Source organism: Eublepharis macularius, chromosome 7 (genome assembly GCF_028583425.1).
Source record: "Eublepharis macularius isolate TG4126 chromosome 7, MPM_Emac_v1.0, whole genome shotgun sequence".
NCBI classification, from domain to species: Eukaryota; Metazoa; Chordata; class Lepidosauria; order Squamata; family Eublepharidae; genus Eublepharis; species Eublepharis macularius.
In genome coordinates this window covers 66872474-66885465 of record NC_072796.1, presented here as the reverse complement: position 1 = coordinate 66885465, position 12992 = coordinate 66872474, and the positions used below count along the sequence as shown (strand labels likewise).

Below are 12992 nucleotides of genomic sequence, written 5' to 3'. Positions count from 1 at the left end.
GGGGTTAGAAATAGTGCACCATCTGAAAATGTGACCTTATATTTATATTGGTAACATACACCCATGTGAAACTTTAGAATCATGAAATTACTGCTAGAGGAATTAAAATAATTTTTGGAATAATAGCCTGCCCTTGAGGTAGTCTAAGAAACATTTGGGGTGGGGTAAGTCAAGAGATGTTCCAGTGTAGCATCATTTAATATTGTACATTGCAACTGTGACAGAAAGGTTATTGTAATACTGGCCAATGCATTGCCAGTATATGTTAAGGGTAACAATGCTGTTTATTTTAAATCAAGGATTACAGTTGTGTTTTATATAATTATTTACAATGGAAACAGTGAAAATATCCAATGACCCCAAATTGGCATGATAGACAAGTTAATTAGTACATTCTATGGTATGTAATTTTGTAGTATTATAAAATTTTAGTAGAGGCTCCATTAAATGAAAACCCATTAATTAGAGTCTTCAACTAAAGTAACTTTTTCTAGCATTGACTTTTTGAATTTTAAGTTTTATCTTTGGGGAGATACTGTTGACCATTCGTGTAAGATGTGAATATCTTGTCAAAATCCTGCATTAACATTCCAAAACAAACTAGAAACACTTATATTATTATTTAAAAAAATGATTATCAATGCAGTCCTATACAGAATTGCTCCACTTTAAGCTAATTGAAATCAATCCCCTTAGATTAGATCAACTCTGCTTAGTATTGCAGTGTGTTGTGGCTGGCTGTTTGAATAGCGCAGCTAGATGAATCACCTTAGTTGACTTTATATGTTGCTATCAAACTTGAGTTTTTAAAATATAAAATCAGAATTACCTTTTTATGCTATCAAATTGCAAATGAGCCATTAAAACCAAAGAAACTTCTATAGTATATATTAACTTTGAGGTATGATTTACATAGCTTACAGGAATCGCCATAAAACTTTCAATATTATATGTTATAATTTCTTAAGTATGGCACACAGTTGCAGTAAGCTTTTGTACGAAGTCATTAATGACTGACATTTGGTACTTAATAGCATATATTTGTGTAGTACTGAAATTGGTAGGATTGAAGCAGTCTTATCAGTGTTGAGTCCCCAAAATCTTATCAAAATCTTTTATTAGTGAGAGATTTATCCATGCCTCTTATCTAACCTTAAAAGGCCACTGGTACGTAGAGTAGACAATACTAGGTTAGATGGGCCAGTACTCTGCCTTTGTAGAAGACCATTTATTGCAATGATTTGCCTGTCCCTAAGGATTTAAGAAACCATAAACAACCATTTGTATTGGAAACTAGAGTGCACTTATATGTTAAGAATGAGCGCACCTTAAAGATTAACATTTGAGTCTTTGCCAGTACTTATGTAATGTCCCCACAATGAAGGTAAACTATCGTATTTTGTGTCATTGAACAGCAGTGTATTTGCCACATCCTAAGTGTTAATTGGCCATATCTGCAAGTCTTAGAACAACTACAAGTTGGTCTGTCATAGACCTCCTGAGTCAGATTTACTTGTCGTTTTGTATATTACAGTTGGAGAATATTTATTTTTACTTTGAATATGAATTTGTGATTTTTCCAAGTGATTGTTGAAATTGTATTAGATCAGTTTTTTGATTCAGAAGTATAGTTCCGTACTGAATTGCTGTTACTAATGATACACGCTACTGCAAATTGAGAAGGTTATATCTAAGAGTAAAAATAGCTCACCATTAAACCCATCCCTCTGCCTTTAAGATCAGTTGCCAAAAATGGTCTCTGTCTGATGTAGGCAGGGTTGGAATATTTTAAATATGAATTGGTTGTACATCTTGGTATGTGTGTAAAGAATTAAGTCTCTGGAAAAAATAATTGAGTGTTTTTATTAAGTGGCTAAAATATAAAGGTTGCTTCTTACATCTCAATTCCATATGCACAGATCCCTGATTTGATTTGCAGATACACATGTGGGGCAAAAAGATGTTACAAAATACATTCTGTTTCATATGTAAGAATGTAACTATGGATATTATAGAAAAGAATCCAGTAGCACCTTTAAGACTAACCAACTTTACTGTAGCCTAAGCTTTCGAGAATCACCGTTCTCTTCGTCCTATACAGAATTGCTCCACTGCATCTGACGAAGAGAACTGTGATTCTCGAAAGCTTAGGCTACAGTAAAGTTGGTTAGTCTTAAAGGTGCCACTGGACTCTTTTCTATTTTGCTACTACAGACTAACACGGCTAACTCCTCTGGATCTATGGCTGTTATTGATCTGCATGTATGTAACATGAAAAATTAGTCATTTGGTGATCTTTAAGAAGTATATTGATTCATATTAAGTGAACATTTAATCCATTTTATGTCTGTGAAAATTCCAGTGTTAGACCAATGTGTACATTTTAAATAATTGCACCATTAAGTTGTGGATGAGAATATAATGAAAGTGATATAATTTATTCTAATAAGGTGATACATTACCAAAAACACTGTGATAAACATAGAAGTTGCAATATTCAAAATGACTGGCTACTGTATTTCCAGAAGTTATTCCTATAAGCTCACCATTGTATATTACATAAAATATTTTATTTTATAGAAGCTGAGTATCAAATGTCTTCTTTCTAGCATAGGATCTGGAAGCTTTTGCAGTATTGTGTAAAGCATGAACCATCAGTAGAGTTGTAGGGAAGGTGGTAGTTTGAAATACTGTAGTACAGGTTTGTAATTGGACCTAATAACTCTATCTCTGCTGTTTCTCTCTGTTGCTGCTAATGTTTCCACCAAACAGGAAAGCTGAGCAATATCTTGGGAGTTTCTGTAGAAGATAAAATCAATCCTGTGTCACCTTGGATTGTTGCTCATGCCATAACCAATTACTTTCTCTAAGGAGCCATAAATTCCATAGAATATCATGTTAACTTTGCACGTGGCCGCAGGCCGCATCTCTCTGCAGCAGCCTTCATCATTGGCCCCCTCTCACCCCGGTAATGAGGAAAGTTAAGTTAACATTAGAAAAACATATAACTTACATTACACAACAGCATTCCGTAGCTTCATTTGGGTGTTTCTGTGAGTTTCCCTTTGTGACGCATGGTGTGTCGTTCTCTACTCTCCCTAACATCTCTGTCTGACTTTTCCCATCCCAGTGGCAAGACAACATTTCTGAGGCCTCTTTTCTCAGTTATCTGCAGAAATTTTTGCTACATGGGCTAGTGGTTTTGTGGTGTGTGTCAGGAGGGTCCAAATTGCAGTATGCATTTGTTGTGCCAACTGAACCAACTGTCCTTCTGCTGGTTTTCTACCTAACTTTCGAGTCTTAGGAAGAGCATTTTCCCCACCTCACAGACTCCCAGAAGATGCAGGCCACAAAGTGGGTTCACCTCATTCATTCTGGAAGTCCAAAGTTGGGAAATCAAAGAGCGGTATGTTGTCCTACAGGAAGACCAACTGCTCAACTCTCCAGGGAAACTGCCTGCATGAGAAAAGACACGCTTGCTCAGTATGCTTATTGGAGGCCACGAGAAGAGCTTCTGAGTCAGAAAAGAGAGGTCTGGTCAGACAACCTATTTCTTGGCTAGGTAAGCTACTATTTCTTAGTAGCTTAGCAGATTGGTAGAAAGCAACTTGCAGGGCTCTGAAATGTAATCTCTCACTATTGTCTCCACCAAATGTGCCTTATGTTCCCAGAGGGGCTGAAGGCATGCCAGAGTATCTGCATCTCCATGGACATCCCAGCTCTGGGTGTGGAAGGAGGTTGCTGAGAAGGGCTCCTCCTCCTCCACCCCCTCTGCTGATTGAAATCCCCTCTTGGCCTTTCTACGCCTCAGCTGGAAAGAGGGTATCTCTCGTACTGGTGAAGTTCCTGGCCTGCTCAGTAAAAATGTCCTTGATGTGCAAGTCGCACATGGTTGTCAACATGTACAACTCTTTCTCAGTGACGAGCTGCAGCCAGGACGCAATGCCGTGTTACAGTCTTCTCACCAGTGTGCACACTCCTGGAACAAGTATCTGCGTATCTTGCATCTGAGTCCAGGAAGGAGGCCATAGCACTCTGAAGTGTATGCATCATAGGAATCACCAGACCCAGGGTCCTTGTGTTAGACAAGACCACGACAGTGAATTCCTTGAAGGGCCTCAGAACCTCCACTGTCTGAGAAATGATGACCAGTCCTCTGGGCTGAACTCACCTTCTCCTCTCCTAATGTCGCTCTCTGAGAGCCACAACATAAGAGCAGCTTTGTCCACCAAATGCTCAAGCATGGCATGGATGGAGTTCCAGCAAGTGACAACATTAGAGATCAGGTAATACTCTGGCACACCTGTCTTGGCGTACTTCTGCCACCGTTGATGAGTTGTTTCACATTGTGTGAGAAGTGACTCGTGGGTCACCAGCATTTCCTGAGGAGACACTGGAACTCACGAGTTGCATGGTCCTCTGCAGGTTCATTGGAAACCAGACCAAGCACATCCTTCACCAGGCAGCAAAGTTTATGGGCTGCACAGTAAATGAACTTGAGGTCCACTCGCGCTGCTGCTGCCTTCATGTTTGCACCGCCATCAGTCACCATGTATCTTATGGTGATGCTGTCCTCACCTACGCAGTCCAGTAACTCCCTCTCAATGGCGACAGCGATGTTCGCTGTGTATGACATGTTGAGAACTTTGGCATGGAGCAAAACCCTGTGGTAGCTGGCCCAGTGGTCTCTCATCTGGCCCTGCCTGACACTGGTTGTCCCATCCCCATCCTGAAGATCATCAGGTTGCCACCAATGCACAGTAAGTGAGAGGTATACATACTGCAACTGAGTGCTGGTCCAGATTTCTGACGTGAAGTGCGCAGGTCTCCTGGTGGTGCAAGACAACTATGCCTTCATGTGCTCCTTGGCAGCCCTATATATGAAGTGCACCATGGTCCTGCTCAGCGTAGTGTGAGCAGGGGGTGTGTACCAAGGGCAGACTAGCTGGAGCAGCCCTCAGCAGCTGACTTGATAGCAGCCATGTGATGCCACTCTCTTTCCCCCCAAAGAAGCACCGCCTGGTGGTGTTTCTTCATGTGGTTCCTCAGGCTGGCTAACGAGAGATGATTGCCATCCTTTCCTCGACAGACCTGGGCCCTACAGTGCTGGCACTGTGCCTACCAGGGGCCCCTTCATCTTCTGGAAATGCTTCCAGATTTTGGAGAACAAGAGGGACCCATGCTGCCCTGCAGCTGTAGGCACCCTAGGAGGCGCCTCCTGTGAGGTGCTCAGGCCAGGCACGCCATGCCTAAGATGGACAGAAGAAGATGGCTGAGGGTGAAGGGGTAGAGATGTGGTGGGGGGGTGTCGCCATTCCCACTATCTCTACCTTTTCTTCCATCATCCTCTTCTGCCTCACTCTGAAAGTCCTGCTGCTGGCTTTAGAGGAAATTGGGGAAGGCTTACAGATGGTGGGCCCCTATGCCAGTTTATCCAACATCCTCTGTCCCTAGGGTTAGCATCAGAAACAGAAAACTCGTGTCCCCCAAGCCCATCCTAAAAAACTCCTCCTCCTGCTGAGTCTCAACATCTAGAGGAGGGGGAGGGGGAGCCTCAGCAGCAGGCCCCTGCCCAATGCCAGCTCCTGTCTCAGGAAATTGTGGTGGGGGTGGTGCTCCTGCAGCTGCCTCAGGAAAGAGGGCCTTGCAAACTCTCTTGCTGTCACCAGAAGCCATGCTCGTTAACAGTAGCTGTGCTGGGGCAGGCGTCCTCCGCTCATGTGAGGGGAGAGTCTCAAGCTTCCCTTTCACTTCCACCACTTTAATCTTATCCCTTGCTTTTCTGACAAGGTCCATCTCTGGTCTCATGTCACTCATTTTTCTGCCTCCAGGAACCTACACTAACTAGTAACTAACTTTATTGAACAGTTAAATCACCAATCCACCCAAAGCACCTAGCCAAAAATTATGAGATTTCTTTTAAAACCTACACAGATCTCTTTTTAAAAGGCCCTATTTAGGTATGTGACACTATACTAGCAAGCAGCTTAATTCTTTAACCCAAATATACAGGTCAGTTTATGACAAAAAAACTAATTCTAATGTGCCTGGCCTGGCTTCAAGGGAGCCAGAGGTGGACAGGGAAAGCCTAGTTTAATGTCGCGAATAGGCAGTTTATTTATCTGTAGAATTTGACTAGAACCTGAACTCTTCTTAATTCCTGCACAAGCCTATTAAAGGGAAAAAACTCTGCTTGGTCCCTAAAAGCTACCTTAAAATTTAAAAAGTTCACAACCTTCGTAGGATCCTTAAAAAATACATCCAAACACCACTTGTTAATTTAAGCTAAACTGAACCAAGCACTCCAGCAAAACCCCTCTCCCAAAGCACAACCAACAACAATTGAACACCAAACCAAACTTATGACAACAGAAAACAGAACCCAGCAAAAAACACCAAGCAAAAAACTGTATAAAGAAAGAGCACCCCAAGCCCCACAACAACAGGGGAAAACAGCCCCCCCCCGCCAGAAGAAAAAGAGAATTTAATAAAATTAACTGGAACTATAACACCAAACAACAAATCACTCACAACAGGCTAAAACAAAAAAGACACCCTCCCCAGAAGAACAAGCAGCAAAATAGACAGTAACCAACTTCAAACTAAAATCCCCCCAAAAGCCCAACCAAAGCACCCCCACCCACACAGCAAAAAAAAGTTTTTAAAATACAAAGAAAAGAAACCTTCCCCCGCCTCCAACCCTAACCCTCCCAGACACCATGCCAACCGCCTGCCCCTAGAGAGAGAGAAACCCAGTAAGTCTATTGATTCTCAAACCAGGCAGCAGCACAAGTCCTCCAGGTGCAGAAGTCCTATAGGTGCAGCAGGCAGCAGCAGGAAGGAATCTGCTGGGCAGCAGGTTCCAGTCGCAGTCCGCATTGAGTCCGAAGCGGGCCAGGCTCAGGCCAGACCACAGAAAGAGAGTCCACAGCCATCAGCAGGGAGGGTCTCAGAGCTCTCCAGGCAGCCAAAGCGCACACACCATACAAAGTGGTTGCTCTGAGGCGAACCTAACTGTTTAAAAAAGACACTCTCCTTCTAAAGAATCCCATTGGCCAGAGAAGGAGAGCTCATACAAGGATGGGCCATTCAATCTCCCTCCCTTCTCCCCCTCCTCTCTGGTTAAAAAAGGCGAGAAATGGTGTTTCTTTGCTGTTCCTTAGCAAAGGAACAGCCCAGTGCTATTACTGAAGTTTACCAAATTAATTGAATTAATTCAGTAAACTTGAGTTTGAGAATATCAAATCTGATTCGGTATTCCTTTTTGAGTTTGGTAATACAAAATCAGGTAAAATTCAGTATTTTAACAGGAATATCAAACTCGAATTGCACATTCGTAGGTCAAACATTCAGGCTAAAATTAGTCCTCTGTCAGAGAATTTTGGTGGCCTGGGGTACTAGATTCTGTGATCCATTTTCTACAGTTTAATTACAAGGGGGAAAGCAGTTAAATATTTAACATATTTAATATTTTTCAGTAAATAATGTGGACCTGGTGTGCGTGACCAAGACCTGGGTGAGGGACGGTGAAACGGTTGCCCTGAAAGAACCACACACACCCCCGGGGTTTTGGTCCTTCATCAGTTCCAGATGGATGGTTGGGGGGCTGGCAATACTCACTCAAGAGTCTTTCTCATTCAGGCCACTGCCTGCACCAAAGATCACTGGCATTGATTGTGTTGGCCTGACGTGGGATGCTGAGGAGAGTTTGGCTATCTGTCTGGTGTACTGACTGCCTCATGCACCAGCAGCTACACTGTCGAGCCTGTTGGAGTTGGTGGCAGGATGGGCCTTGGAGGACCCCAGGTTTGTTGTGCTGGGAGACTTCAATGTCCATGTTGATGAGCAAATGTGGTGGCTTGAGCAAGTGTGGGTTCCTCGGCGTCTCCGGGACTCTCCTACGCTGCTGTAAAAAATATTGCCATTTGCAGGCTTACAAATCTAAAAGGGTTAACATTTTATTTATTTAATTATTTTAACTCATTTATACTCTGCTTTCTTTCTAACTGGGACCCAAAGCAGCTTACATCGTTCTCCTGTCCTCTATTTTTATCCTCACAACAATCCTGTGAGGTAGGTTAGGATGAGTGAGTATGTGTGACTGGCTCACCTGGGTCTCTCAGCCTAATCCAACACTAACTACTAAAAGAACCAGCCTCACTTGTTTATATTTTTTGTATTGGGTATACTCAAGCACATGATTAACGAACTCTGGAACCTGTAGTGCTAACTAGTGCTTCCATTTTAATTTAGTATGTGGATTTTTTTTGTTTCACAAACAGCCTAAATTTGGCTTGTTTTATTAATAGTAATAGATAAACCACAAAGTGTTGTTCACTTGGCTGATTATATGTTATCATTGCAATAGGGTACATTTCCTGAAATAAACTTTAAATGTATTACACTAAAAGATGAGTGCAATTTTGATGTGAAAAAATTAAGATAGGATATTTGATTATAATTTCAAATGCTGTGAATTTCTTTTAACAACTCATCCTGAATAGCATCTGTGACGGACTGCACTTTTTAAACGCTTAGAAGTGCTGTACAAACTGCTGAAGGACTGTGAAGGGTTAATTCTTCACAGAAACAGAGTGCTTTGAGTGACAGGCTACTAGTACTCCAAGGAATCTGATTGGGTAGCAGGAGCTGAACAGGGGAAGACTTCTGAACTGGATGTTGGGGGGAGGAAAGGTTGATTTCAGCCCTAGCTGAGAGGAGTTGAGCACTGATAGTTTGGAGATTTAGCCCTGACTGAGAGCAGTTTAACGCAGACTGGAGAACTGAGGGAAACTTGGTAAGGAAGTTTGGGAAGTAGGCAAAGACTCCCATTCAGGTGAAAGAAAGGAGATACATCTTCTAGTGAGAGGAGAATTTCTCTACCCAGTCAAACAGCTGGTTAGCTGTGATGAGTGAAGAGACCTCTGGTCTGGTATGATCGGAAACTGCCTTTTGAGACATTAAGGATCAGTTAAAAACTCAAGATGAGTACTGCTGTATCAAGAGAAGGGGTTTGGGTACTGGAAAGAGGGTTACCAGCCTTCTGGAAACCAAACTGAATAAAAGAATATGTGAAGAAAGTGTACTAGAGTGTTTGGGGAAATACTGGAACAAAAGCCTCTCAACATAAAGATTTAAGTAACTGAAGAGCTTAAGAAACTCTCAGTAGTCTGAAACATTAGACTGTAAGTCTGCATGTACTGATTTTACCTCAGTTACCTGTATTGAGTTACCTCAGAAATTTTCAACCCTGATATCACCTGACCTTTCCCATCTATGTTAAATAAAATATTTTGTTATTTTTGAATTTAAAAATGCTTCTAGTGCCATTCAAGTTGCTTAAGTAAAAAAAAAAAGAGGGGGGCGTCATAGCATCTTTCTGCTATTGACCCAATGATGAAGTAACTTCTGAAAGGGGAGACATTTTATTAGTATAGTATTGTCCTAGCTTATCACTTTCCCCCAGTAGTGAAGGTAAAAATTGGCAACCAAACTTACTTTCATTTTTTTGGAAATCAATTTAAATATGTAGCAGTATAAAACAGCAGTATGTATGCCACTGTATAAAATGAGAATGTTTCTACGCTGTAGCTTAATATCCTATATGCTTAATTTTTAAAACTCTAATTGAATTATATATAATACTTTATATATCAGTTATTAAAGAAATATACTTTCACTGCATTCATGGCCATTTAAGATATAGGTTTGAAATTTAATCATAGGCATTGCTATTTTGCTTAAGAAAATAATTGTCAGATTTGGTTGAATTAGTTTTTGTTCTGCAATTAAGCTTTAACAGGCATTTTTCCTTTTAGGCTTTCAAGCATCTAAGCTTGTTTTGATTTACTACTACTGGGTAACCTTGGAAATTAAGTCTAATCCAGCTAATAATTGCTGTAGTTGTTTCCTAGATGAATAACATTAGCCAGGCTTGTACAGTGTAACATTAGCTTGTTATTATACAATCCATTCACTTACTGCTGTTTGGTTGTGTGTAGATACCCAGGCTAGTTAGTAACTGGTAGCTTAGTGATTATTATGCTAAATGGAAATTATGCTGGTTGAGGTGTCTAGATAGTGGTGTAAGTAATTTCATATTGATCATGGGCAGACATCTTCAGGACTAGCTATAGGAATGTGCATTTTCCTTAGTGTTGACTTCGAAAAATCGAGGGAATTGTTAATCTTGGCAGAGAAATGTACTGTTGTGTCTTCTAGCCCAAGGAACAAGGAAGCTGGGAAATCCTGGATTAGTATATCAGATAGATTACAGTTTGGTTCAAATGAAATTGCAGTTTCCAGGCAAATAATGGTTTACTGACAAACTGTAATGAGGCTCCTAGATAACTGGGGTGGTGATGGTTCTGAAGGGGGATCCACGCTGGCTGCAGCCTCTCAAACATGGCTGGCAGTAAAGGACAGTTCATATTTTAAAGTTTTCACAGCTGTTTCACCTTCAGGGTTTGGGAGGATCCTGCTTGGAACTCTGGATTTGGGAGCACAGTGAGTGTGGAGAGGTGATGGAAGCCACCCCTGTCCCCACAGTGTACAATATTTCCAGCGTGACAAACCCCAAAGAATTAGTGTTTGTGTCACCAAGCAAACTTGCTCCTTTCTCCAAGAGGGGTTATAATTGCTGCCTTCAGCTGTTTCAGGGGCAGACAATTCTCTTCTCCTTGTGCACTGCCCAATTCAAATTGGACCCCGTGATACCTGAGTTCCCAGAGGGAATGTCCCAGTGCTGTTTGTCTGAAAGTTTGCATGGCAGCCATGAGGACTTATTAATATATGAATTGCTGATCTACAGTTCGCTTGCAAAGTCTGTTTTTGAGAAAAAGATAACTGGTGAATAAATTAATTATTAAAGATATAACTTTTAAAACTTTCAGGTCCTTTCACAGATGTAGTTACCACAAATCTTAAACTAAGGAATCCATCAGACAGAAAAGTATGTTTTAAAGTGAAAACCACTGCACCTCGTCGATACTGTGTGAGGCCAAACAGTGGAATTATTGACCCAGGATCATCTGTAACTGTGTCAGGTAACAACTTTGGACAGTTTGGTTATTTTAGTTCCATTTTTACTGCAGAAGCTGTAACAAGGAATTCATGGTTAAATGCAGCTTTATTAATACAGGTTATTGTTGAAGTTGAGTGAAAAAGCTAAGTTCCTGTTGGGGACCCGAGCAATCCCTGGGCTTCCCAACTCTGAGGGAAGCCAGGGACCCAACCTCAGTATCCATTCACCAAAGCAGCAATACATGTGGCACTTTAAGCTACATTAAGGCAAATCCTGATGCTCCAGTGGTTGACAGGGACTGGCCTTTTAACAGTCTAGTACCTGATGATCTGCTGGAACTGCAGCCTTGAGCAAGGGGTGGAGAAATAGAGATGAATAACAGCTGGAATGTAGTGGCAGTAGTAGTTCCCACTTGAATTGTTCAGATCTCATGGGAGTTCCAGAGGGGTGGAGCCTTCAAAGGGGCTGGCCTCAGGACAAGCCAGGCCCTTCATAAACCACAGGAAAATAGGTCAAAGAAGACACACTAGCTTATCAAGTTGGAAGGAGCAGGACCAGGAGAGAGAGAGAACAAGGGTGGAGGAAATTTCCTGAGGCCAATGAGAAGGTGCACAGAGTCATCTACTGGCAAAGATCTACCAGACCTGGCTAGATCTTCTATAGTTGCTTGTCATTGTTTTCCTTTAAAAAAACAAATCTGATGAGTATTGCTCATGTTATAGCTCATAGTGGTCATAGTGCAAAAAATCCCAATTAAATTAAATCTTTAATTTGCACAGAAGATAAAAGGCTGCGAAGAAAAAGATAATTTATTGATAATGTCTATTTGGGGTTTTTACACTGTGAAAATTTGGCCTATAGCTCATTATATCTAATATTTATTTGCTAAACCAAAAGGTGGCTCCACCAATTTTTTTCCTCCTTAGTAGAGATGGACACGAAATGGGGAAAAAAGGAACGCTGAATTTCGTGGTTCGTCGCATTCCACGAAACACGAACCACAAACTTTCACGAAACTGTCCCATTTCGCAAAACGATTCGTTAGGTTCATGATTCATCAGATCCCAGAGCCCTACAACGGCCCCCTTTATACCCAGAGATGCCAAACTCACAGGGAGACTTCAGCAGGCTTTCCTCCAGCCACCCTCCAAGTAGCTCTCTTCAGGCTCTCTTTGCTGACTTTCCCCTCCCCTCCTGGCCTCCTGCTTTCTGCCGCTGCTGGAAGAAAAGTCAAGCGGAGCGGATCTGCTTGGGTTTTCCACTCTTCAGGTTCTCTTTGCTGACTTTTCCTTCTTGTCTTCCCATCCTCCTGCTGCTCTGACATGCCCTCCCCCCACCTCCAAGTTCTCAAAGGAAAAGCTGAGCAGAGCGGATCCGCTCCAGGGAGGGTGGGTGGAAAGGCATATCAGAGCAGCAGGAGGACGGGAGGTAGAGAGTCAGGGAATGGTTCCTGAAGCTGGCAAGCAGCGAGCAGCAGCAGAAGGAGCTGCTGAGCTACTCCACAATCTCGTTCTTAAAAATGGAGAAGGGAAACAGAGGGGAAGGGGTCTTCGACTACAGTTCCCAGGTAAACTTGCACAGACCAGCATTGCTCAGGTTGGCAGGGAGAGATGCCTGTGAAGGTTATGTGGGCTAAGATTGGGTTTCCATGGCAACGGAACGTCTGCAGACATTCCGGGCCTATGTTGCCTAGGGAATCAATGGATTGGTGCCAGCCTGTCTGACATCACAAAGCATTCACAAATTGAATGAATCGGCCTCAAAATTTGTGGATTTCGTGAAAAACACAGCCCCATGAAACACGTTTTCGTGATACACAAATCGGCTCGATTCGTCACTAAATATGATTATTTCGGCTATTATTTTAAAAAATGTTTCTGTTGCAGCTGCTTGAACAGCTGTTTTTAAGTTCTCTGTATTTTTTCAAAGCTTTTAAAATACAGAAGTGGATATGATCCAAAGAATATTC

At 42.0% G+C, this 12992-nt stretch overlaps 1 protein-coding gene across 4 annotated transcripts in view; it reads left to right on the top strand.

Annotated features, from left to right (window-relative positions):
* Nucleotides 1–12992, top strand: part of VAPA (VAMP associated protein A) — a 39616-nt gene that overhangs the window by 3893 nt on the left and 22731 nt on the right. For all 4 annotated transcript variants that reach the window (XM_054984686.1, XM_054984683.1, XM_054984685.1 and 1 more), the window contains one exon: nucleotides 10893–11045. In XM_054984686.1, coding sequence (XP_054840661.1) covers nucleotides 10893–11045 — 153 coding nt within the window. The remainder of the gene's footprint in view (nucleotides 1–10892; nucleotides 11046–12992) is intronic.